Source organism: Cannabis sativa, chromosome X, assembly GCF_029168945.1.
Source record: "Cannabis sativa cultivar Pink pepper isolate KNU-18-1 chromosome X, ASM2916894v1, whole genome shotgun sequence".
Lineage (NCBI taxonomy): Eukaryota > Viridiplantae > Streptophyta > Magnoliopsida > Rosales > Cannabaceae > Cannabis > Cannabis sativa.
The window spans coordinates 21356227-21382536 of NC_083610.1; the positions used below are offsets into that span (position 1 = coordinate 21356227).

The 26310-nt window shown below is 31.0% G+C and overlaps 4 protein-coding genes across 5 annotated transcripts; 2 read left to right on the plus strand and 2 right to left on the minus strand.

Annotated features, from left to right (window-relative positions):
* Window positions 1–1289: 1289 nt before the first annotated feature.
* LOC115702855 (uncharacterized) lies at window positions 1290–2192 on the minus strand. The gene has a single exon (XM_030630300.2). The coding sequence runs from the start codon at window positions 2016–2018 to the stop codon at window positions 1545–1547; it is 474 nt and encodes a 157-aa protein (XP_030486160.2). The 5' UTR covers window positions 2019–2192; the 3' UTR covers window positions 1290–1544.
* Window positions 2193–8687: 6495 nt separating this feature from the next.
* Window positions 8688–11259, minus strand: LOC115702392 (uncharacterized). Its single transcript, XM_030629862.2, has 2 exons — window positions 10668–11259; window positions 8688–9090 (listed from the first exon to the last, which is right to left on the minus strand). Exons 1-2 carry the CDS (start codon window positions 11009–11011, stop codon window positions 8817–8819), a joined length of 618 nt encoding a protein of 205 aa, XP_030485722.2. The 5' UTR covers window positions 11012–11259; the 3' UTR covers window positions 8688–8816.
* Window positions 11260–18180: 6921 nt separating this feature from the next.
* LOC115702854 (uncharacterized) lies at window positions 18181–22422 on the plus strand. 2 transcript variants are annotated; one of them, XM_030630299.2, is made up of 5 exons: window positions 18181–18929; window positions 19694–19956; window positions 20853–20990; window positions 21749–21988; window positions 22084–22422. In XM_030630299.2, the coding sequence occupies exons 1-5, from the start codon at window positions 18314–18316 to the stop codon at window positions 22195–22197; spliced, it is 1371 nt and encodes a 456-aa protein (XP_030486159.2). In that variant the 5' UTR covers window positions 18181–18313; the 3' UTR covers window positions 22198–22422. The 2 variants fall into 2 exon arrangements, with proteins under 2 accessions (XP_030486159.2, XP_030486158.2); XM_030630298.2 differs by having other exon boundaries at window positions 18217–18929; window positions 21740–21988.
* A 1032-nt stretch (window positions 22423–23454) lies between these two features.
* Window positions 23455–26197, plus strand: LOC115702853 (uncharacterized). The gene is made up of 5 exons (XM_030630297.2): window positions 23455–24159; window positions 24927–25189; window positions 25334–25471; window positions 25577–25816; window positions 25911–26197. The coding sequence occupies exons 1-5, from the start codon at window positions 23559–23561 to the stop codon at window positions 26022–26024; spliced, it is 1356 nt and encodes a 451-aa protein (XP_030486157.2). The 5' UTR covers window positions 23455–23558; the 3' UTR covers window positions 26025–26197.
* The last annotated feature ends 113 nt before the right edge of the window (window positions 26198–26310 follow it).

Below are 26310 nucleotides of genomic sequence, written 5' to 3' on the forward strand. Positions count from 1 at the left end.
AAAATCTCTCACTTGGACACCCACACAAAAATATTAGATACATTAATAAAAATGGGACCCAAAAACACATAAAAAGGAAACAAAGGAGCCAGCTGAGCTTAGCTATATATATATTTGAATTAAATTGACTATTGAACCTATTTCGTCGGTGATGATCGTGGCAACGATGGGATACATGTGATTGGTCCAAATCTCATTTCTCTTATGATTTTATTCATTTAATTTTTATTATTTTATTTTAAATTCCAAACAAAGAAAAAGTGGGTAATCATATTCTCACATGCACCGACACTTTTATTTATTTATAAGATTATTATGCCCATATTTATATTATCATCATCAACCGCCAACTTTCCCGAGAAACAAACAAGTATAAACTATCTGTGGTTCATGTTATTGTAATATAATTTTTTATATTTAGAAGAACATTTAAGCTTCTAAATCGAAATACCCATCTAATAGTTATGTTATCCTTGCTGTCAATGATTGGAGACAGCACTTTTTATACTGTATTCCACCAAATACACTCTTTCCAAAATTTCATTTTATGTAAAAATCCATTATAAATGTTGACTTTAGTTGATTTTGGTTTGTGTACATACATTACAGTAAAACTTACTATCAAATTTTGTGATTAAAAAAAAAAAAAAAAAAAACTAAGCTTTCAATCTAAGGCAATGTATTCATTCTACCAATTATATAAAGTGATTTTACACCATACCTTTTGGGGTCCAATAAAACAAGTTGAGTGACTTGAAGATCTTGGATTCTCATCATTCTTAAAAAGAGAGAATGTGGACATAAATTAAATAAAATTTTTGCAACCCAATTTTAAGATGTACAAAATTATATTTTTTATACTTTTAAGGTTGTTAAATTTTTTTTTAAATTATTGAAATTATTAAATTTAAAATTTTTTAATCAATTTTAATAAAGAAAATTTAACGTAAATGAAAATTAATAGACATAATTTAACATGTTAAAGTTCGAGAAGCATAATTTAGTAAATATCAAAATCTAGAACATGATTTAGTACATAAATAATCACTAAATTAATAAAATTGAATACAATTAAATAAAATCTTTAAATCCAGAAAATTTAAACCGGAAAATTTTGCAAATTGTAGAAGGTAAAAATTCTAATTAAAATTAAACAAGATAGAACAACAGCTAATTAATATTGATTTATATATTAGATAATAACAATAAGGTAGAATTTTTACAATGAAAAAACAATTACATTTATATACTAATTATTATAAAAAAAAATTCTAATAGAATGCCTACCCTTTTCCATGGCTTGAAATTTTCACTTTTTTCCAAAAGAGTAAGGGAACAATAGATCTTGTGTAGTAATTATCAAAACAATCTCACATAACATATAAAAACAATCTAGCTAGTTACATTAACAAATAACAATAACAATAATAAAATAAAATAAAAATAAAAAATCAATCTTTGATTTGAATCTCATCAAAACATTATTACAATTTCTTGTCTTTTTCATTAAAATTCAGGATCTGGGTATTCTCCATTTGATGAAACTACAAGTGGGTTCTGTTCCCTTGATCGAAATTCTTTTTGTAATTGAATGAATCGTACTTACAAGTTTGAGGCAAACCCACTCGTTCTGATCCCAAAAGCTTTCTTATCTCAGACCTAACTTTATAAAAGACATGTCTTAAGCTTCCTCTGTTATGAGACCCAAGTAGCTTAGTCTCTTCCTCGTTCATTTCCAGATCGCTAGCGAAAGTGGGCTTTCTTGATAAGGCCCAGGCCCAGGCCCAATCCCACCATTTCTTAATGGAGCTACCTGCATATTCACCCATGGAGGAGACTGACTTGGTTCTACGCATAGCCCATGAAGCAGCTTCAGATGATGAAATTGAGGGCTTAATGTTGAGTGAAAGAGATGATAGTCTTCGTCGGATCTGACCTTGCTCTTTTGGGTCTGTAGATTGTGAGACCGGAAGGAAATTACTACTTCGCTTTTGAAACGTTTCCACTATAGAACTCATGGTAGAGAAAATGCTCTCTTTTCTTTTCTTTTCTTGGAAAAGAGAAGAAAGAAAGAGAAAGAGAAAATATGAAGAAGAAAGGTTTGAGGTTTGTGAGTTTTAAGAGAAGAGAAGGAAATGAAAGTGTTTGGTTTGGTTTGGGGTTCACTCACAGCTCTATAACAGGCTGGTTTTATTCGTTTTTTGTAGTAGTTTTTTCTAGGGGTGTGGTGGGCTCCTCCATCTTTAACCCCCAACAAAATATATTTATATTTATGTTTATTATTTATGAGAAACAAACAATCTCATAAATGTTACTATCGCTATTAGTCTAATTGAGTATCAGGTCTCATATAGTTTTTTTTTTTTGAAGGAAAATGGGAACTTTATTAATAAGAAGATTCAGCCATTACAATAGAAAGAAAATCAGCAGGAACATCATCCTCACTAAAAATACGATCTGGATACAAACAAGAGCTGCGAGCAAGACAATGTGCAGCTTTGTTTACAGAACGTTTAACAAAATTAATTGAGACTAACGACAAATCGGCCAAAAGAGAACGACAAACCGCCACCTGAAGGCCAAAAGGAGAAGGTATCTCCACCGTGCTTTGGATTGCCTGGACAACAACCAAAGAATCGGTTTCAATTTCAACTGGTCCCCAATGTTTCCTCTTTATCCAACTCAAGGCCGGGTCTCATATAGTTTAATATAATAGTTTTTAGAAAGTATTGCTAGCCAATTACAAGACTACACGTCTTAAGGGTGTTAGGCACCACTGGTACCCAATAGTAATGTTGATTATTTATTTATTTTTTGAGAAAAATTCAATTAAAAGAAAAATGTTAAAATGTACTTAAACATGCTCTTAGTCTAATTAAGTATTAAGTTTTATATAATTTAAGAAAATAGATATAAAAAATTATTGCTAACTAATTGTAAAACAATACTTATAAAAAGTGTTAAATACCACTATTACCCCATATTAATACTACAATAAAAAATATTGGGAGCTTCTATGGTACTAATAATTTTTTAGTGAAGTTTTTTGTTTTGTGTAAGTTATGGTTATTTGAGGAGCATTGTTCTTAGGCAATATATAGTGTCTCATATCATACTCAAGCAATTGATTAATGTTTTTTTTTTATATTATTTATTAAATTAAATTATGTATAATCAATATTAATTTGTACTAATAATGACAGCTGGCACCATAAGGTATCCCTTAGCATTTTTTTATTTAAGATATTTTTACAATATAGATAGTAGTGTTTAAATAGCCTATTATACTTGCACAAATATAAAATAAAAGGGACACGAGTATAATAGACTGTTTAAATTTTATTTTTAAAGTATTAATTTTTTTTTTATATAATTTTATAAAATTTTACAAAATATTTTAAATAACTACAACATAATCATACCATAAAAAAAAAACTAAAAAAATCTACACAAATAAACTCACTAAATAATTTTTAAAATATATGTATACTATTGATTTATTATTATATGGGTGATGATAATTATGTAAAAGGTAAAAAGTGTAAAACATAAGGAGTGGTGTTGAATTAGAATCGTGAGATGAGGCGTCAATTGAGCAAAATTATAATACAAGAAATTTGTAAAGCATTATATGCACTCAAACAATCAATACACTACACCTTCACACCCCGCCCCTTTTTAAAAGATAAATGTTAAAAATTATTAGTGGTGCCTAATATTTTTTTAGGGATATGATTTTGTCTCGTGATGTACTTTCACGAGATGTATTCCGTAGTACATTATGGGTCTCAGGGTATATTAAATGAGTGTCAGGTTATGCTTCTACTTTTTAGATCAATCTCAGTCGTCAGATCAAATAACTCCCTCATCTGACGGTTGTCGTACATCACGGATTACAATCCGTGAAAGTACAATAACGGGACAAAATCATATCCTTATTTTTTTATGTGTTAATATTGCTATAGGTCTAATTAATTATTGAATTTAATATAATAACTTTTGAGAAGTATTGCTAGCCAATCGTAAGACAACATATATAAAAGTGCTAAACACTACTAATACCCAATAACAATACCCAATAACAATGCTCTTTTCTAAATGTCTTCTTCTATATATTTTAATGAAGAGTAGTTAGGGGCAAAACACTTTTATATTTTAATTTTAATACACATAATATTTTTATCTTTTTTTATTGTGGTAAAATCTCTTTAAGTTTTTTTTTTTTGTTTTGCAAATTTTAGACTTTATTTAAATATTACTGTTAAATAGCAAGTAGATGACTATTGTGTACACTTGACCTATGTATACGTGAAAGTAAAACTTCGAAGCTAATACAATAGTAATCTACTTTGTATTTAACAATAATATCCAGCTGTGTTAGAGAGTCTCACATTGATAATGTGTTAAAATTAAATATCATATATAAAATGCATAGGCTACTCCTCTCATTGCCAATTAGTTTTCGGTCCAAAAAGATGAGCCAAAAAAGCCACTTGTGATTCAGGAATAGTGAGCCAAAAGAGCCACTTATGATCGAGTCGTATAAGATTGGTGAGAAAAAAAAATATAAACATTAATATTAAAGAGTCTCAAATTATCTTGAGAAAAAATCATTTCTTTTCACCTTTTATTATTACTCTAGTCTAGACTAGTGTCTAAAGCTTTAGCATTTCTCTTTAATTATAGGAATTTTAACTACGTAATTTTTGATAAATATAATGATTGAAATCAAAGCATCAAATAATAAACCCTCTTGTTTAAAAAGCATTGGGTTTGAATGATTACACTTTGACTCGTATTGAAGTTTTTCAAAAATAAACTTGCCTAGCAATTTTTGTTTTTAGTCTTTAATTGACAAGTGAACTTAATGATGAAATAAAATTATGATATTTAAAAGGTAATTTTAAACTGAACTTTTCTTTTTCTTTGCCTTTTTTCCGTCACATTCTTTGCCTAAAATTTTAAATTGTATCTAATTAGGGTATCTAATTAATGTTAATAGAAGAATTTAGAGAATTTTATATTTTTACACTTCAAAGTAGATTTTCTTTATATTTTATAAAAATTCTCGTATAAATCTAAATAGCAACTAATAGAGTACCTTAAATTGTAATTAAAATCTACATAGTAATTTATATAAAAATTATCAAAACAACCCAAACTATAAATTTTAAAATATATATATATATATATATATATATATATATATATATATATATATATATATATATATATATAACACCCCTCAAAATGTAATCTTCAGAGAACCAAACAGTTAAGAATAGGGAAGTATAAGATCAATAATTGGCAACATTATCAATGTGGGACTCTTTATATTATATGGCCCACTTAAGGCCCATAATGACTAAAGGCCTATTTATCAATGTGGCAACATTAGGGCCCACTTAAGGCCCATAATGACTAAAGGCCTATTTATCTCAATCATCGAGATCTACTTCGAACGCAAATGCGGACTTTTATAATGTGCACCAATTTTATATAGCACATTTTCATAAATACCCCCCCAAAAAATATGAATCTACCATTTTTTCAATAGTTTTATGGATTTAATTATTTTTCTTTTACAAATTACTTATTTTCATAGTTAGTCAAGATACCACTGAAGGTAACTTATATAAAAATCCAAAGTTTATATTTGAGTTTATTTGCTTAATTTATCCCCTGAATTAAAAAAATATCAACAAAATTCATTTTTGATTATATCAAATATATAATTATATAAAAATATGTAAGTTAAAATTAGAGCCCATATAATATAAAAATAAGAAATTTTTTTAATTAGAGCATAAAAATTTAAATTTTCTTAACGTGACTCAATCATGAGTAATGTCAATTAAGAGTACACCTATATGATAAATATAAAAAATAATTCTTTTAACTGGAGAGCAAAGAACCAGGACATTGTTAATTTGGCATTAGTAGTGGTGGTGATGGATTTGTTTATTAATGACATGGATTTCTATCTCTATTGCTTTTATGACTACACAACTACATAATAAGTACATTTTTACTTACACATGTATATTTTAGGGAAATTTATATGGTATACTAACTTTTACTATTTTTTTTACAAAAACACTGTCAGACGGTATTTTTTACTTTTTTACTGTGTGTTTTTATAAGTTTCATACTACAGTATATTGTGTTAAGTTTTCACTGTTGTTATACTAGTGTTTTTTAGTTGTTCTACTGTTATTTTGAGTTGTTCTATTTTGTGTTTTATAAAAACACAGTATTTTTAAAAAGAATTCCGTGTGACGATATTTTTGTAAAAATTAACCCAAATTCTAATATTTTTGTAAATTTCCCTATATTTTATTACCTATGTAAGACAACTTAGAATACGATGGCTTTGATGGTTGAGAGGGGTATTTGCATACATAAGGAGGAGGCCGCGATGGTGATGGTAGGACCGATCTTGAAATATAGCGGGTCATAGAAAAATAGTTTTAGGCCCTTATTTAAAAAAAAAAAAAATGTGGCATTTTTTAAAACTAATAAAAAAATGTGTAATTTAAAATGAAGAAATGTTTTTAGATTCCTAAGTTAGGTGAGTTCTAGCCACAAACCTAATCGGTATATGTTTAAGATTGGGTCTGGGTGATGGTGGGGGTGGAGAGTTATAAAATAAGACAGCAGTAGGGATGGAGAAAGAGAAGGTGGTGATAGTAGGCATATGGTGATATAATGATATTTAGGTTTTTGTGGATTGTAGTGTGATGGGGGAGGATATGTATTATAAGAGTAAGGCTTATAGTCATCACTTGCAGTCACATTGGTAGTAGTTATTATAAACAATAATGCCAAAGAATATGCTAAATGAGGCCAAAAATTGGTAAATTTTTGGCACTTTAAAAGAAACATAAAATTTAAGTCTTTGAGCTAAGTGGATCTTAAGTACAAGCCTAACCTGCTTATACTCATGGTCAAGATTGATGTGCTTTAGAGCAAAGAATGAAGAAGTTGTAAGTGGCTTTGGTGTTGAAAGGGATGGTTTCAGTGGTTACAAAACTAAAGAGAGGAATGATTTTTCAATTTTATTATTTCTCTTTTGATTTCTTTAATTCAAAAAATAAAATTAATTATTTTGTATATTTTCAATGATCATTATTAGTAATAGAGCAGTATTGATTTTTATAATTAATTTGCACCTAGGAGTGTAAATGGATTGAGTCGATTTTAACTCAACTATGATCTGACCTGATCCAAATCATATACGGATTCGCCTCTCCATTCCCCATTAGATCAGATCATATCTGACTCGACTTATATTGATCAAATCTGATCCGATTCTATTTTTTTTAAAGACTTGTATTAATAGATTGTGTAAAGATAATATATTTTCAATAAACTCGATTCCAACACGAACTACGGGTTGGGTCTGGGTCTCGGGTAGGGGGTTCCTGTCCAGGTCCTGGGTACAGGTCCTGGTTTGGGTCCGGGTATGGGTTTAGATCTCGGGTCATGGCCTCGAACTGGGTCCCGAATTTGGGTCCGAGTCCAAGTTTGGGTGCCCGAATTCGGGTTTGGGTTCGAGTCCCAAGTCTGGTCCAGGTCCGAGTTCGGTCTCGAGTTCGGGTCCTAGGTTAGAGCCCTATACCGGGTCTTGGGTCTGAGTTCGAGTCCAGGTCTAGGTGTCCTATTCGAGTTCGTGTCTGGTCTCGGGTTCGGTCAGGGTTTGGGTCCCAAGCCCAGGTCCTGGGTTTGGGTCTGGGTCCAGGTTTGGATCCCGGACAGGTCTTGTCCTGGGTCCTAGGGGGTATGGGACCGGGGTCCGAGTCTTGATTTAAGTTTCTTTTTAATATATTGAAACCGAATCGTATTAGATCCAATCCGAAAAAAATAGGCGGGGCGGAGCGGACCTGATCCAAGATCCAAATTTGAATGTTTCAAATCGAAAGAGATCCATTGGGTCGAAACTCGAACCTGCTCCAACTAAATAGATCTTTTCGACATGCCTATTACACCTTGTGCATGAGAGCACAAATACAAAAATTATGACAAATATAGGTTCATGGTATATTTTGAGCCAAAATTAATGACCGTGTTGACTTTGGAGGTTATTATACATCTTTGTATTAGAGCATAATTATAAAATTTAGGCCAAATATGATATTAAGCTATTTTTCAAGCTAAATTTGCTATAAATTTTACACCTTGCGTTGGAGATGATCTTGAAAATATTACTTAGCTAAATGTAATTAAGAGAATTCTAAGTTTTAGTGCTTAGCAATGTTCTTTTATTATTTTTATGATATATTTTATTTACTTGTGAGTGTAAAAACAAATAAATTTTATGTAATATATAATATTTTATTATTTGTGTATTATAAATATATTATTTAAATAATATTTAAAAAAATATAAAAAGGTTGATGGATGGTATAACATGTAAAAGTTCAAAGTAAAATAAAAATGAACATTGATATTGGACACTAATAGTACCTAATACCTTTTATAAGAGGTGCCTTACGATTAGTTAACAATATTTTCTAAAAATTATTTTCTTAAGTTAAATAAGACACAATAATTAATTACACAAATAACGATATAACACCGAAAAAAATACTAGCCTACTAAAACTTTCATTTCATTCATGTTTCCAAAACCCATTACTATATACCAGTACCACCACCAAAAGGTCCAAAACAATCCACAACCAAATGGTAAAAATAACATTTTTATTGATTCTTTAGATTCTCTTCTATAAAAAATCAAACAAAAAGTTTTCTTTTTTCTTTCTTTTTTTCCATTTTTTCATTTTCTTTTCTTGCTTACACTTTCTCCAACCTTTACTACTGGCATGGAACTATATCTTTCCAAGGAACAACACAGCTATTGGGACTGTTATTTCCCTTGCTTCTAAGTCCAATAGACTTGGGCTTGTTCTCATTACTGACTCCATTTCCATTGTTGTTGTTGTTGGTGGTGGTGTTGTTCTTAGGAAAGTGATACAGATTATATGTTGCTTGATCTATGGTTCCATCTCTGTACACAAACACACTTTCATCTTCTTCCATTTTCCGCCATTTCCTGTTTCGGTCCAAGCTTCGAGAGAGCGGCATACCCCTGAAACCATCACATGACACACACACACACACAAAGAATCATAACCCAGAAACTGTTTTGTTCTTTGTTTATTATATCAGAGAAAGATTCTTCAATAAAGTTGGTGGCTTTGTCAGTTTTATAAGGTGATTTTTATTAAAGAAAAGAGAAATATCTTTCGACTTGAGTGACAATGAACTTGGTGCAGTGTGTACAGTTTAAAAACAATATTCAACTAGACAAATTGAACTTTGAAACCCCATTTGCCAGAACAAACTAGTTCTGTAAAAGTTGAGATAAAAAGATTGGAATGAACTGACTCAAAAATGGATACAAATTAGCTTTTATCAAACATCTATAGCTATTGGTTGATGTTGCAAGTGTAGGGTATGTAATAGTATAAAATTTCTTTTTTGACAATTAAGGATGGAGATTCGAACTTGGGACCACTTTTGACGAGTGTAATACCATTTTCAAAAATTAGTTAACCTTAATCAAAAAATGAATATTCGTGTTTGAATCGTCGCTATCTTATTTAAGAAAAATATTTAAAGGAATTAAAAGATGCCAATCTGTGATCAGATCACTGCAACCATCTCATTTTTAAAAGTAGAAAGATAACCATAATGATTTGTGAGCAAAAATAAGTGACAAAAACATGTTAGTGCAAATGTTGTAAGTTCTTAATAAGAAAACCATTCAAAGATCTAAAAGTATGGTTATGAACAAGATTTGTAACAGACTATAAAAGACAAATCTCAAAAAAAAAGCTTAAATATTTAGTTCTAATCTCATTATGTACAGGAGTGTTATTGCTAACTTCCTATTTCAATCTCCATGACCAATAACACATACCAAAATATTTTATTCTCGTTATAGTTATAACATCAAACGTATTTTGTTGTTGATATTTTAATTTATCATACGTGTTTAAAAAATTTTAAACATATTTTTAATACTGCAAGCTATTTAAAATTTTATCAGAATAACATTGCAGCTATAACATACAACCTCACAAAAAATATATATATATTCCAAACTCTAAAAAAAAGTTATAATCAATACTCTTCATCATGTGTTTTTTGTTTTTTTATGCTAGTTTGTATAAAAATAAGCATAACAACTATCACTATCACCATCACTATCATACCACCAATACCAATAAATCATAACTCTTGTGGACCAATGGTGCTCAGCACTTTTTATAGTCGTTGTCTCACAATTAGTTAACGATATTTTTTGAAAATTATTTTTTTAAATTATACGAGACCCCAGTAACATTAACATTATGACACTAGAAAGATTATTAGGCACCAAAAATACATTTTAACAATTCTCTATACTCAAAAGGGTCTATTTTCATGTCACTAAATGAAGCAATAGAATTTCACACCCTTCTCTAATTTTTATACATACATATATATTAACTAAGTCAAACTAAGCAAATTAATAATATGAAAAACAAAAAGAAAAGTATAATGTACCCACCATAACCTACACAACAAACCCATTACTAAAAAAAATCAAAATAAATATTAGTTAAAATATTAAAATAATAATAACAATAAAGAAGAAGAGAAAGAGATAGACAAGGGTACCTAATATGGAAGAGATCGGAGAAGTTACCCATCTCGAGGTAGAAGTTGACGGCTTCTGTAAAAGCTCTATAGGTATAGATATGAAGACCATCAATCTTTGGATACGGTAACTTGGGCCTCGGCGGTGGCTCAGCCGAGTTATTATTAGCGACCCACCGACCAGCTGAGCAGACGTATTCCTTCCAAATATTACCGGAACCCACCGCCGCCGTTGACGGAGGTAGACCCACGAAGCCTAAGGTGGCCATAATGGGTTCTAACTCGTCATGGGTCATGATGGGTTTGAAGGTTCTTGTATGCCATAAAGCCAACTTTCTCATACATTCTTTCATGTAATCTTCCATTGTTGTTTTCTTTTCGATTCTCTAAAAATTAAAACGAAACCCCAAAAAGGGGTCTCTTCTATAGTTTTTTTTTCTTACGTTTTCTGGTTAAGTTTGAATGTGGGTTTTGGGATTTGTCAGAGGAAAATGGATGAATAAAACTCGAAAGGGTCTCTTCTCTCTTCTCTCTTCTCTCTCTTTCACTGAGTCAAAGCCATTATATAAAGGACTGGGTTTTGCTGTGCTCAATATTATTATTAATATTAAATTAAAGGGTTATAAATAAAGAAGATGAAGAAGTTGTTGTCGTTTTATCCTATTGACATCCAATTTGAGTGTCGTTTTTGTTGATTCGATTATAATAGCGTGTGTGATTTTGATTTTAGGCGGTGGAACCATTTTCAATTTTCAATTTTCAATTTTCCTTTTTATATGGGGGAATATATTTATTTAGTCTCTTGTTTTTTTGTTGAAAAAAAAAATATGTTTTTAATAATACTTAATTGATACTTTATATTTTTAAATTATACATATTTAATACTAAAATTTAATCAATATAATTTTACCAATTTAACCATAAATTTTCAGTTATATGTAATTAAATAATTAAATTTGAATTCAGAATTCATAATATTTTATACTGTTTAATTATATTGATAAAATTTTATTAAAAATATTTAAATTTATAGTACAAACAAATATGTATAATTTTAAAATAAGGTACTAAAAAGTATTATTGAAAATACAAGGTGTTCAACACGTGTACTAAATTTGTAGACATTTTTGGGTGTTTTTACCATGCACAATTACACATTCTTATAAAGAGTACAAATATTCAAGAATGCTAATTACAACCTCCTATTACAATCTCTTAGTCAACCTCCACGCCTGAAATCACATGCTGAAATATTTCTATTATAGTACAAACAAATATGTATAATTTTAAAATAAGGTACTAAAAAGTATTATTGAAAATACAAGGTGTTCAACACGTGTACTAAATTTGTAGACATTTTTGGGTGTTTTTACCATGCACAATTACACATTCTTATAAAGAGTACAAATATTCAGGAATGCTAATTACAACCTCCTATTACAATCTCTTAGTCAACCTCCACGCCTAAAATCACATGCTGAAATATTTCTATTTTAATTTTTTTCATAGCAATATTCGTTAGTGTTACAGTATCATCCCTGTAAATTTTTGAAAATTTGAATAGTTTACAATGTCAAAAATAGAGTTCTTGATTTTCTAATTTATTACACATTTTTAAAAAACTTTAAACGTATTTTCGGCACTGTAAACTATTCGAATTTTTTTAAAAATTTACAGGAATTATGTTATGAGCATAACCAACACTGCCATGAAAAAACAAATTAAAAAATATTTCGACATGTATTTTCGGACACAGAGGTTGACTAAGAGATTGTAATAGGAAGTTGGCAATAGCACTCATCTTCGATATTTAGAAGAATTTTTTAGTCTATTTTTTTTATAATTGAGCACGTTACAGTTATTTAAGACATCATACAAAATTTTAAGAAATTTCGAATAATTTACAATATAAAAGCAGTTTTTAAATAATTTATTTTATACGTAGACATGGAACAGACAATTTAAACTCTACTTTCAACGTATTAAATTTCTTTAAAAATCTCAAAATTTATAAAATTTTAAATAACTACAACACCATTATAAAAAAAAGGGTAAATACCATTTTGGACCCTGTGTTTTGCAAAAGTTACAGATTGGACCCTGTGTTTTGTTAAATGACAAAATGGACCCTGTATTTTCTAAAATAGTAAAAATAGGACCCTGAGCTTAATTTTTGACAACTTTTTTTTTTAATACAACAACTTGAAGACAATGCTTAATACGAACAGATACAAAAAAATGTAAACAGTTTTGTCATAGCACTTTTAGATCGGATTATAATTAAACTTTATTTTGACAAAAAATCAATTCATGGTCCTATTTGTACTATTTTAGAAAATACAGGGTCCATTTTGTCATTTAACAAAACACAGGGTCCAATTGGTAACTTTTGTAAAACAGATGGTCCAAAATGGTATTTACCCTAAAAAAAATGTACTATACAAATTTTTTCAAGTACATGGTGCTTCTACATTGTAATTTTTTTTATATTTTTTTTTTCCTTTTTCATTTGCTTATTTTTAGGAAATAATTAATTTTGAATTTAAATAAGTATTTTTGGGAGTGAGATGACATGACAAGTAAAAAGAGAAACAAATATTTTAGAGAGGACAACTCATGCTATCTAATACTCATAAATTATGCGTTTCAACAAAAAAAAAAATACTCATAAATTATGTTATACCCTCCACCAAAAATCAATTGAAAGATATTATTACCAAAAAAAGTAATATCATCCTAAAAACCATGTAACGTAAAAAATGGAATGAAAAAAACGCTTTTCCCCAACCTTTTAGATTCCTTCCACTTCTTGTGTTCTTTCTTCTTCTTTTTTATTTTTTTTCTTTCAAAATAGAGTATTAGAGTAAATAAGAGTATAAATTAAATGGTACTTATAAGTTTTAGAGTTATAAGTTTATAAATAGTATAAATTAAATATTTATTTTTAACCGTATAAGTACTTAATATTTATAAAATTGTAATTTTTCTTTAGTTTCGCTAGTACAAGTTCCATTTTAAACTTATTAAAAAAATATTTGAAAGTAACTAATAATACTACATGTTTCTGTCTAGACCTAATAATGTAGAATTTAAACTTTAGAGTCTATATAAACGAAATTAGAGAAAAATTATAGTTTTATAAATATTAAATACTTATGTTGTTAAAAATAAACATTAAATTTATGCCATTTATAAACTTAAAACTTTGAGTACTTATAATAATTGACAATGTTTACCCTTCAAAATATAAAGAATTGTTGATTGAAAGAGTCCTCTCTAAGGTTTGTAAAAATTAAAAAGAAAAAGAAATAGAAAAAATTACAAAATAGAACTTTTACCTATTAGTAATATGTTATAACAAGTTATAAAAAAAATATTTTATATTATTTATAAATAATATATAAATTAAATTAAATATATGTAATAAACTAATATGACAATACATATTAGTTGTCATTATTTTGTAACATATGAGGGAGTCACTTATTACTATGAGTAACTTCTACAATTATAACCAATATTAAGTGTGTAAAAAAGTGTTACGCATCTTAATTTGAAATTCTTAATGCTATAGGAGTTATGATGTGTGCATAAGTTACATTTGAGTCTATAACATCCATGAGGGTTACGAGTTTAAATTTCAAATGATGATATTCTAAATCCTATATAAAGAGATCTAAGGTTCTTACATTGAGAAGTTTATATCAACAAAGCACTTTGTTAGAAACCCTAAAAGACTTGATAATTCCTAAAGTTATTTCTTAAAAAGTTCTCTTAGTGCTTAGAGATAGGAAAAAATAAATTTTTAGACAAAAGTGTAATACATTGTTCGAGTTATGGTGATCTTCACTAATCTACACTCAAGATTGTGAGTGAGTATTTTTATACATATTATTCTTTATCTACTTTTCTTATATATATAATATACATATATATATAAGATAGTATATGTTGTTGTAACATTTATTTAATTTTGTATTATATTACAATAGAGTTATGATGTTTTAATTTTTTTCTATTATAATAAAATCTCTAACAAAATATAACTATCATCATTACATTTTTAATGTAACCATTAAATAGTCAACCATATAAATTTATTTTAATATTTTAATTACTAAAATCTCTATGGTAGTTCATGATATGCAAGTATCTTATGTCAAATGAAATTTTTCTAATGAAATTTTGTATATATATATATATTAAATATTTAATATTAATCTACTTATTCCCCTAATTTTGTAGATATCCTATTGATGGGATGAAAAAACATAAGTTAGTGTTCTTTCTTATTTAAAGTTTTATTTTTTAGTTTTTTGGGATATATCTTTGGTGTCAACCTCAAAACTTTAATGTTAATGCCCATAAATTAGTTTAACGTGCTAATAGATTAGATAATTAATTTTTTTGGTTGAAAAAAATTTCTTCACTTATTGTGTATTATAGATTAGATAATGGATACAAAATCTTGTTAAGACAAGATTTGAGGCCACTTCTCTCTATGGCATATGTGGTAAATTAGTAATGCTTTCTCCATTTGTTTCTCCAAAATGTGGAAGAGCTAGGATAGGCTATTATAGTTCATCTTAATCAATCTCATGTGTATTAAACAATTCAAAGTGGACCCCATTTTTGTCTTATGTTATTGCTTTAATTGAATACTTTTTCCACTTAGGAGTAACTTTTATGAAAATTGTTTGGGAAATTTGAAAAACTATATTTTAAAAACCCTAATATTTTATACCTAAATCAATATATTTTAAAATAAAAAATATATGACACTTTTATGAAAAATCCAAAAATAACCCTCACATAACTAACACCCCAACTCTCTCTCTCTCTTCCTCTATCTCTCTAGCTTTTCTCTCAACCTAACACCCCACACCATTCAAACCCCAACACACCACCGTGCCGTCACCCCCTCACCACCGCCTACGACCCGACCCAGGACCCAGCCCCCCTCTCCACCTCGCAGGACCCTCTCCCGTCACCCCCTCACCATCGCGTATCGGACCAAAATCCAAAAGAAATTCCCAGCCGAATGAGCATCGGACCCAGAACCAAAAATTTAAAAAAAAAAAAAAAAAAAGCATCGGACCATCGGACCCATCGAGGGTCCCATCGAGCCCATCGGACCCAGACCAATTTCTAGCAAAAAAAATTAAATAATATGGACCATCGGACCCCATAGCATCGGACTGGACCCATCGGACCATCGGACTGGACCCATCGGGACCATTGGACCGACCCCATCGGGCTGTCTTCTTCCCAAAAAACAATCACAGATCTGAATCCACCAATTCCACCCAAAATTTCTTAGATCTAACAAATAATAGGTTTCACACACAATCCCAAACAAAATCACAAACACAATAAATCTAAACTTTCTAAAAAAAATAAAAAAAAAAAAACAAAAAAATCTAAACTTGCTCACGGTTCGGCGTGGGTGGGCTCGTCGTCGATGGGCTGGGTCGAGGTCGCCTGCGCCGTGCGCCGTCACCGTGAGCACAGCTTCGGGTATTTGTGGGTTGAGGCTAACCGAGAGTATGGGTTGAGAGAGAGGAAGAGAGAGGCTGAGATTAGGATTTGAAATGTGAGGAGTAGTTTTGGAAAATTAGTAAAGTGGTCATATATGACCAATTTTAATAACTATACATTTAGAAAAAAAATTATAGGGTATTGTAAGTATGGAAATTCAAATTTCCCAATTGTTTTTAGTAAAATGACTTTTAAATATTTTTATTACCAAAATGATATTGTAAGGTGAAATTTATTAAATTAATAATTTAAAATATCAAATTTATAAAATAATCTCACTTAATTTATTTGTCGCACAATGTAAATTTATAAATTTTCTATAATTACAATGATCATTTATGATTGCAAAATGATTATAAATTTATATTGTGCGACTATTATAATTGTATAAAATAAATGAAGTGAGGTTATTTTACAAATTTCAGTATTGAATAATTTGCGGTAGAAATACTTAAGTTTATAACTCTTAATTGTAGATAAATATTTAAGTTTAATTTTGGATAAATACTATTTTAGACCCTGTGTTTTACAAAAGTTATCAGTTAGACTATCTATTTTGTCAAATGATAAAATGAACCCTGTATTTTTCAAAATGGTACAAATAAGACCTTGAACTGATTTTTTGTCAAAATAATATTTAATAATAATCCGATCTAAAAGTGTTATGATAAAACTGTTTATATTTTCTATATCTGTTCGTGTTAGGAATTGTTTTCAAGTTAGTTATATTAAAAAAAAAATTGTCAAAAATTAAGCTCAGAGCCTTATTTTTATCATTTTAGAAAATACAAGATCTATTTTTTCATTTAACAAAACAAATGGTCTAATTGGTAATTTTTGCAAAACACATAGTCAAAAATGGTATTTATCCTTTAATTTTTTACGGTAATAATACCTAAGTTATATGTATGGAACTTTAATAGGTATATGAACATTAAATCCTAAGTCAATATCCACGTGTCATTTTTTATTGGTATATTTAAATGAATTTTTAAATAAAAATAAAATTTAATGACTTGAACCAATCAATGACTATCATGTGGCCATTGACTTGACACTTAACGCTAGATATTTACAGAAGTTCTAAAAATATAATTTAGGAATTTATATGCAACCAAGAGTTAAACTTAGGTATTTACGCTGCAAATTACTATTGTTTGGTACGTTGTATTGTGTTGGATTGTATTGTATTGTATTATTTAATACAATATCATGTTTGGTATTGACTTGTATTAATAAGTTGTGTAAAGTTATAATATATTTTCAATAAACTCGTTCCAACATAGACTACAGGTTGGGTTTCGGGTCTGGATTTGGGTCACGGGTCCAAGTCTAGGTCTGTGTCCAACGTTCGGCGTCCAGTGCGTGTTCGTGGTCCGGTCTGGGGTCTCGGTCCCGGTTTGGGATCTAGGTCCGTGTCTAGGGTTCGACTTGGGTCCCACGTCCAGGATCTGGTATGCGTCCAAATTCGGGTTAGGGTCGGAGTCGGGTCTCGGGTCCGGGTTCTAGGTCTCGAGTCCAAGTCCTTGGTCCGTGGTTCGGTACCGATTGGGGTTCCAAGTGTGAAGTCCACATCCAGGTTCAAATGAGGTTTGATTCCGTTTTTGGGTTTGGGTCCAGGGTCCAGGTCCATGGTCTTGGGTCCAAGTCCATGGTCAAACATCCAGTCCTTGGTCCGGTTTGGGTCTAGTTTTAGGTTGGGATCCTGGGTTCGGGGTTCGATTCGGTGTTCGAGTCTGTGGTTCGTGGTTCCGGTCTGATCCGGGATTTAGGTCTGAAGTCCATGCCCGAGTTCAGTCCAAGTTCGGGTTCGGTCTTGGTCTGGGTCCCTAGATTTGGATCGTAGATTGAAGTTGATCTTAGATCATTTTTAAATATAATAATACAAGTTGATAGTGACTATTTGTTATGTTTTAAACAGTATAATTTATATTGTGTTAAAATTTGTTAATCTAATCATAATACATTAGTTTATTATTTAGTAATTTTTGGTCGTAGTATTTGAGATTGATAAATTTCACTCCCTAAAAAAATTGATTGGACATTTGAAAAAAAAATAAAAAAATTGATTGAAGCATCTTTTATCATATCTCTCTTTTATTACAGAAAACAGAGAGAGGAAGGAGAAGATGAAGATGAAGCTTTGTTCCATAAACATGGCTAAAAACAACTGTCATATAATTCTCAGTATATGCTTTCTATACTCGTTTACCATATCAACAGCTTCAATCCAAGAACACCCATCTGAACCGATCATATCAAGGTTCCAACAATACCTCCAAATCGACACAGCTCAACCCACTCCTCACTACTATGAAGCCGCCGATTTCATCATATCTCAGGCAAATTCCATCTCTCTAGAATCCCAAACCATCGAGTTTGTTAAGGGCAAGCCCGTTGTTCTCCTCAAATGGCCTGGTTCCGACCCTTCTCTCCCCTCCGTACTTCTCAACTCCCACACTGATATAGTCCCTTCCGAGCACGAGAAATGGAATCACCATCCGTTATCGGCTTATCTCGATTCCCAGGGCAATGTCTTCGCTAGAGGGTCTCAGGATATGAAGTGTGTGGGTATGCAGTATTTGGAGGCTATTCGTCGATTGAAGGCTTCTGGGTTTCAGCCCCTTCGTTCGGTTTACCTTTCTTTTGTTCCTGATGAGGAGATTGGTGGCCATGATGGGGCTGAGAAGTTTGCTGAGTCTGATGTTTTTGAGAAATTGAACGTGGGTATTGTGCTTGATGAAGGTGAAATTCTCTGCCATAGCTTTGAATCTTGTGTAAATGACTTGTTAAAAGTAGGCTAATTAGGATTATTTTTCTAAACTTTGCTATGTACGTAGTAGAATTTTTCGGACAGTTAAAAATTTTATTTCTGTCTAATTCTATTCAATTTTACTAAAGAAGACAATCCGATTGTTCATATATTAAACTGTGTTTTGTTGTTAATAATTTTACAAAAAATTTTAGGAGAATTACTTTATAAATCATTTTTTTTAAATTTACAGTTTGGTTCTTTCGGTAGTTTTTATGTAAATTATTATGTGAATTTTGGTTGCAATTTAGGTTGATCCGTTAGTTGTTTCGTGAGTTTCTATTTGAATTTTTGTAAAAATGTAAAAAAAACTACTTTAAAGTGAAAAAATGAAAAAAATCTTAAATTTTATTACTAAAATAACTTTCTATAGTCGCAAAAACAATCATAAATTACAGTGCGATCGTAAACTTTTATATCACAAAACGTCCATAAATTTACAATGTACGACCATTATGGTCGCATAGAGTAAATTAAGTGAAGTTATTTTTGCAAATTTTAGTATTTCAAATGGTTAATTTGGCAAATTTCACTATATTAAATTATGTTCTCTGTACTTTGACATATATCAAATCGTGCTCCCAAACTTTAACATTTTACTATATCTTGACCCCGCATCCTCATTAGCCTTAAAAGTATTATATGAATATTTGCTACTTCATTGTGGGAATGATTAATTTTTGTTTTTGGAAAACAGGTTTGGCGTCGCCAAATGAGAATTACAGGGCGTTTTATGCAGAGAGGAGCCCTTGGTGGCTGGTGATCAAGGCCATAGGAGCACCTGGCCATGGGGCCAAACTATATGACAACACTGCTGTGGAGAATTTGATGAAGAGTATTGAGAGTATCAGGAAGTTTCGTGCTTCACAGTTCGATTTGGTGAAGGCGGGCTTAAAGGAAGAAGGTGAAGTTGTCTCGGTTAACATGGCTTTTCTGAAATCTGGAACCCCATCTCCAACTGTAAGTGATTCATTTATATAGTTTGTCACCTTAGATTATCTTGCTTGGACTGAATTTTGTTATCTTATTGTATTAAAATTTTATATGAAGACTTGAAAGAAGTGTTAAGGCAAAGTTTAACTAGTTAAGGACATAATTCCTTTATTTTTGTTGTTGTTAATGAAGATGAATAAGCTAGAAGTTGGAAATTTATAGATTTCATATTTGAAGGAGCAAGCACTGTTTACTACTCTATTTGTAGTGTTTGCCATATCAATTAAAGGAGCTTTTTTTACTCCATTTTGAAGTAAAACTTCATTTGGGCCTATGCTTTGGAGATGCCCAATTTGATATGAACTGTTTTTGAAGTGACTGCAGTTGAAATCTACTAAAGCTACTATGAGTCAACTACTGGTAATTTGATTCTAGCAGGATGATCAATGGTATTTAAAGAAGTCTATAGGAGAAGCTTAAGCAAATTTAATTTACAACCTTGATGCTACTTACTTAGCCACTCAATCGAGTTTGATTTGACTTTCAACTCAATGTGATACTTGACTATTTTTACGAATTTTTTCAACAAGAATGTGGGATATGAAATCTGATTCTTATGACAATCAACAATGATTGAAAAGTTTATCAAATCTTATTAAGAATAATGACTTCTCCTAGCTAATGTGTGACTTGCATGATTAATAAATTAAAGAGCACTACCATCATCATTTGAGTATATCAGTTGATCTCTAAATGAGAGGTTTATGATGTTGAGTTTGTTTATGCTCAAGGCATAAGTTCTGAGCTTGACAAGCATATTCTTATGTTTGAGCACTTAGTGATAATATAGGAAGAATGGACAAAATTTAATATTCTTTAATTTTGTTAGTGACACTCACTAACAAATTTCCTTTGTCTATCAGGGATTTGTTATGAACTTGCAGCCATCTGAAGCAGAAGCAGGTTTTGATATCAGGATCCCTCCAACTGCTGATTGCAAGTCTTTGGAGAGACGGATCGCCGAGGAATGGGCTCCTGCTTCACGCAACATGACATTTAGGGTAATTACTCGTTACTTTTCTACTTGAACCTTACATAGTTGCACTGTTAGTTTTTCTGGGAATATATTTTCCTTTTTGCTATAACATGTAAGCATATGAAGTATGTTAATGTTAATGCTGATGTTGATGATCTTGTTTTGTGAATCTTATTGAGTATATTTAAAAAGCTAATTAGAATTTTTGCCTCTTAAATTTTGACATGTACTAAATTATGCCTTTTGAATTATTTTAGCTATTCAAAATTCTCCCTGAACTATTAAGATTGTTAGATTTAAGGACTTTAGTCCAATTTTATTCAATTTTATTAATTCAGTGATTGTTTATGTACTAAATCATGCTCCTCAGACTTTGATATCTACCAAATTATGTCACTCGAACTTTAACATGTACCAAATCATATCCACTGAACTTTTATCCATGTTAGACTTTTTTTACTAAAATTGGGTAAAAATCCTTAAATCTATCAAATATCATTAGTTCAGAGGGAATTTTTAACGACCTTAAGAGTTCCGAGAGTATAATTTGGTACATGTCAAAATTCAGGAGGCAAAAATTCTAATTAGCCTATTTACATAAATTAGTATGCAACTTAATATAATCTATATGCAGTGAGTACTTGGCTGCCCCGTTTAAATTAAGCAGAGAAAGAGTAAAAGCATAAAAATGGCTCGTCTACTTGGCTTGATTGCCAAGAATTTAACTGGCTTGAATGAGCTCAATTCCACTTGCTCTAACTATACTTTTGTTAGCTTGGTCAGTTCATACAGAAAATGGCTGTACTTGATAAGTCAGGGAAGCCGCTCATTACATCAACTGACAGTTCAAACCCCTGGTGGAACCTATTAGAAGAAGCTGTGAAAAAAGCTAATGGGAAACTTGGTAAGCCAGAAATCTTTCCTGCATCAACAGACGCTCGCTATTTCCGGGACCAAGGTTTGCCAGCAATTGGATTCTCTCCTATGGCCAACACTCCCATTCTTCTCCATGACCACAATGAGGTGAGTGTAATCCCATCCCTGCTGGAATGTTTCAACGTGTCGTCTCAAATCGATTCCAATCTTAATATGAATCCATGTTTGAAACTTTGTTGCAGTTCTTGAACATAGCTGAATACTTGAAAGGAATTGAAGTCTATGAATCTATAATCAAAGCTTACACATCTTATACTGGGCATGCAAGAAGTGGTGTTGCTAAAGATGAACTGTAAAAAACACAAATGTCTTCATATTCAGAACATGCTTCATTGTAATCTTCATCATCTATCTTCTGTTGGGTAAGATGTAAATTTTGGCATTAGAACTGACTCAGACTAAATAACACTTGTAGTCACTAGCCATGACCATTTCTTCTTCTCATTTAATAAGTTTCAATAATTTATTTATCAAAGTAAAACAGTTTACTGTAGGAAAAACTCCCTTTGAGTTTGTTTTCATTACAGGTTATTATGGGAATGATTTTGTATATAAGTGAAGGTTTATTTATTTACAAACGACAGTGATATTAATCGACAATTGTTGCATGAAAGAGTATAAGGGTTTAATAGTAAATTGCATAGTTAGTATAAATATGTAAAGCTATTTGACAAATAGATACTCAATCAAAGAAGATGAATATGTAAAGTTTTTTTTTTTGCCCTTAAAAGTTTTCCTTGAATTTAATAATTTTTGTATAATTTTTGTCTAATTTTATTAAAAAAAATCTGACATGAATAAAAATTTAAGTGACACAATTCATGTTAAAGGTATTATTTTGTAAATAATAAAATTTTGGAGATATGATTTAATATATGGACAATTGACAATTGTTATATTAGCAAAATTAAATAAAATTAGATAAAAATTGTTAAATCTAATAATTTCAATAGTTATAAAAATTCTAATTAACTCATATTAAATGTTAATAAATTGTATTTTAAGTAATTCAAAGTTATTAAATAAATTCTTGTACTAAAATTGTACTGATAACTCATAGTCACATTAAAACATTATTTAAAAATTTTGATATGTACTAAATCATATCCTCTGAACTTTTTTGGCCGTTAAAAATTTCCCTTGAACTATTAAGATTGTTAAATTTAAGTACTTTTATCTGATTTTAGTAAAAAAATTCTAACATGGATGAAAGTTCAGGGGGCATGATTTAATACATATAAAAGTTTGAGGGGCATGATTTGGTATATATCAAAGTCTGGGGAGCATAATTTAGTACTTGAAACAGTAAAATTGAATGAAATTAGACAAAAGTCCTTAAATTTAACAATCGTTGGGAATTTTTAACGACAAAAAAAAAATTTAAAGGGTATGATTTGGTATATGTCAAAGTTCGAGGGAAAAAATTACTAATGAGCTTAAAATGTAACTTGAGAAAATATTTGCAACCATTTGAATAATTTGGAAAAAAAAAAAATTAGTGGCAAAACCCAACAAAAATCAAGCAAAAATCCTTTTTATTAAGTTTTATTATTCGAAACAGAGCAAAGGTTGTTGTGATAGATAATATGCATGACAATGGCGTCACCAAACAAAACCAGAATCATTACAAAATTATCAAACACCTTTGGTTTCCGCCATGGCAGAACAACCACCTTACCCCTACTCCTACTGCACCCTTCTAATCTCACTCCTCTTTCTCTCCACAGCAACACCAAACGAAGAAGACCCATCATCATCTTCGGCAGCCATAGCCAGGTTCCAACAATATCTTCGAATCAACACAGCCCATCCTAACCCCAACTACTACGAAGCAGCTGATTTCATCGTCTCCCAAGCCAAATCCCTCTCCCTCGAGTCTCAGACTCTGGAATTCGTTAAAGGAAAGCCCCTGATCCTCCTCAAATGGCCCGGTTCCGACCCCAATCTTCGCTCAGTTCTTCTCAATTCACACACAGACGTGGTCCCCGTCGAGCACGGCAAGTGGGACTACCCACCATTCGGTGCGGAGATTGATTGGGAGGGTAATATATACGGTAGAGGGTCTCAGGATACCAAGTGCGTTGGGATGCAGTACCTTGAGGCTATTCGGAGATTGAAGGCTTCTGGATTTGAGCCAATGCGTTCCATCTATTTGTCTTTTGTTCCAGAAGAAGAGACTGGTGGTTATGATGGTGCCCAGAAGTTTGCTCAGTCTAAAACTTTTATGGACATGAATGTGGCCATAATGCTTGATGAAGGTCAGTATTATTAGTATGTTTTGATTAGATTAGTGTAACTAATTTGATTAAATAAATTAGATAAGATTGGGAAAATTTTCATTTTATTATGTTAAATTAGAGAAAATTAATTTTTTTTTTTAGAATTACTTCATATATTGCTCTTCTACTTGAGTTGTTATATAGATTTTAGTTGGGATTTAGATTATTTTGTTAGTTGTTATGTGAATTTCTGTAAAAATATATATAAAAGAATTGCTAAGAAAAAGAGTGTGCTCCAGTCCATCTCCAAGGAAGTCGAAGTCACAAAAGGAGCTCGAGAAATGCTAAAGGGCAACTACGGTGACTAGCACCCTTGTAATGTGTAATATCACTGTTGGTGTACTTTAATATCGAGTCTTATTTATTTTACTTTAATAAAAATTATAAAAAATCACTAACTAATTATAGGATGCTACCTCATAGTAGTGCTAAATATTTTGGTGTCTTATAAGCTCAAGGAGCTAAGTGCTCCTGAGGAGCCGGTTCCAACACACTTCAAAGGTGGCAAAATAGAGGGTGGGGAATGGAGCAGCCGCTTTCAACTTGCCAAACTAAAACATGAAAATGTTAGATTAGCAAAAAAACTACATTGGTTGCCTAATGTAAATTTATGGTCGAAAACGATCATAATAGTTGTTTTATAGTTGCACAATACAATTTTTCTGTCACTCCAACATGATTATTTTACTAATAAGTTGATTTCATAATGCTATTATTTATACAAAACACTTGGTTTTGGGGAATAGGGCTTACTTCGCCAGATGAGAATTACAAGGTATTTTACGCTGAAAGGAGTCCTTGGTGGCTGGTGATAAAGGCCACTGGGGCACCAGGACATGGTGCAAAGCTTTATGATAACACTGCCATGGAGAATTTGATGAAAAGTGTTGAAAGCATTAGGAGGTTTCGGGATTCGCAGTTTGATATGTTGAAGGCTGGTTTGAAGACTGATAGCGATGTCATTTCAGTTAACATGGTCTTCCTCAAAGCTGGGACCCCATCTCCAACTGTGAGTTTAACTCATTCTTTAGATCTTTAGTTAACAACTAATTCAAGAAATTTTCTTTTGCAGCATGCGTTTGTACAACTTATCATTACATTCATTGATGAAAGTAATGATCCTAAAGTATTTGATACCATTTATTTATTTCAGGGCTTCGTCATGAATTTGCAACCATCTGAAGCAGAAGCAGGTTTCGATGTAAGGGTCCCGCCAAATGCTGATCCAGAGTCTTTAGAAAGAAGAATTGCCCAAGAATGGGCACCTGCTTCACGCAATATGACATTTGAGGTAGTAATTCACTTGTTGGATCTTTTCTTTGTTTGGTCTTTTCAGCCTAAAGGGCATGCTTTCAAGTTTTCTACACTTTTTGTTTTGCCTTAATGTCATAATCAGTTCAAACAAAAAGTTGCTGTTCTTGATAAATTTGGAAGACCAGTTCTCACTGCAACTGACAGTTCGAACCCGTGGTGGACTCTGTTAGAAGAAGCTATAAAGAAAGCCAATGGAAAACTTGATAAGCCACAGATCATGATGGGGACGACAGATGCTCGATACTTTCGGGTGCAAGGCCTGCCTGCTATTGGCTTCTCTCCCATTGCCAATACTCCTATTCTTCTTCACGACCACAATGAGGTGAGAATCCAATCCATTATGGTCTCAATTGTTTGGTGTTGGTGTATGTCATTTTATTTGTGAGCTCATGATATCATTACTTAATGGCTTACAGTTTTTGAACAAAGCTGAGTACCTCAAAGGAATCACCATCTATGAATCCATTATCAAAGCTTATGCATCTTTTGCCAAGCCTGAAAGAAATGAGAGCATCAAGGATGAGTTGTGAGAGAGTAACAATGGCTTATTACTCATCTTAAGAATGTTATGTAAGAGTTGTTGATTCCTAGTGTTATACTGATGTACTGACTGTTATTTGTTCAAAAAAAATAATGAGATAATTATATGAAACACTCATTTTTGTAAAAAATTTACATTTTTACGTTGAAAGTTTTTTTTTAAGATTGTGTTTGTATATATATATTGTTTGAGTTACACATTTGAGATTCGATCCCATGAGAATTTAGATTCGATCCCCAACCCTTACACACACCCCAATACCTTTTACGAATTTG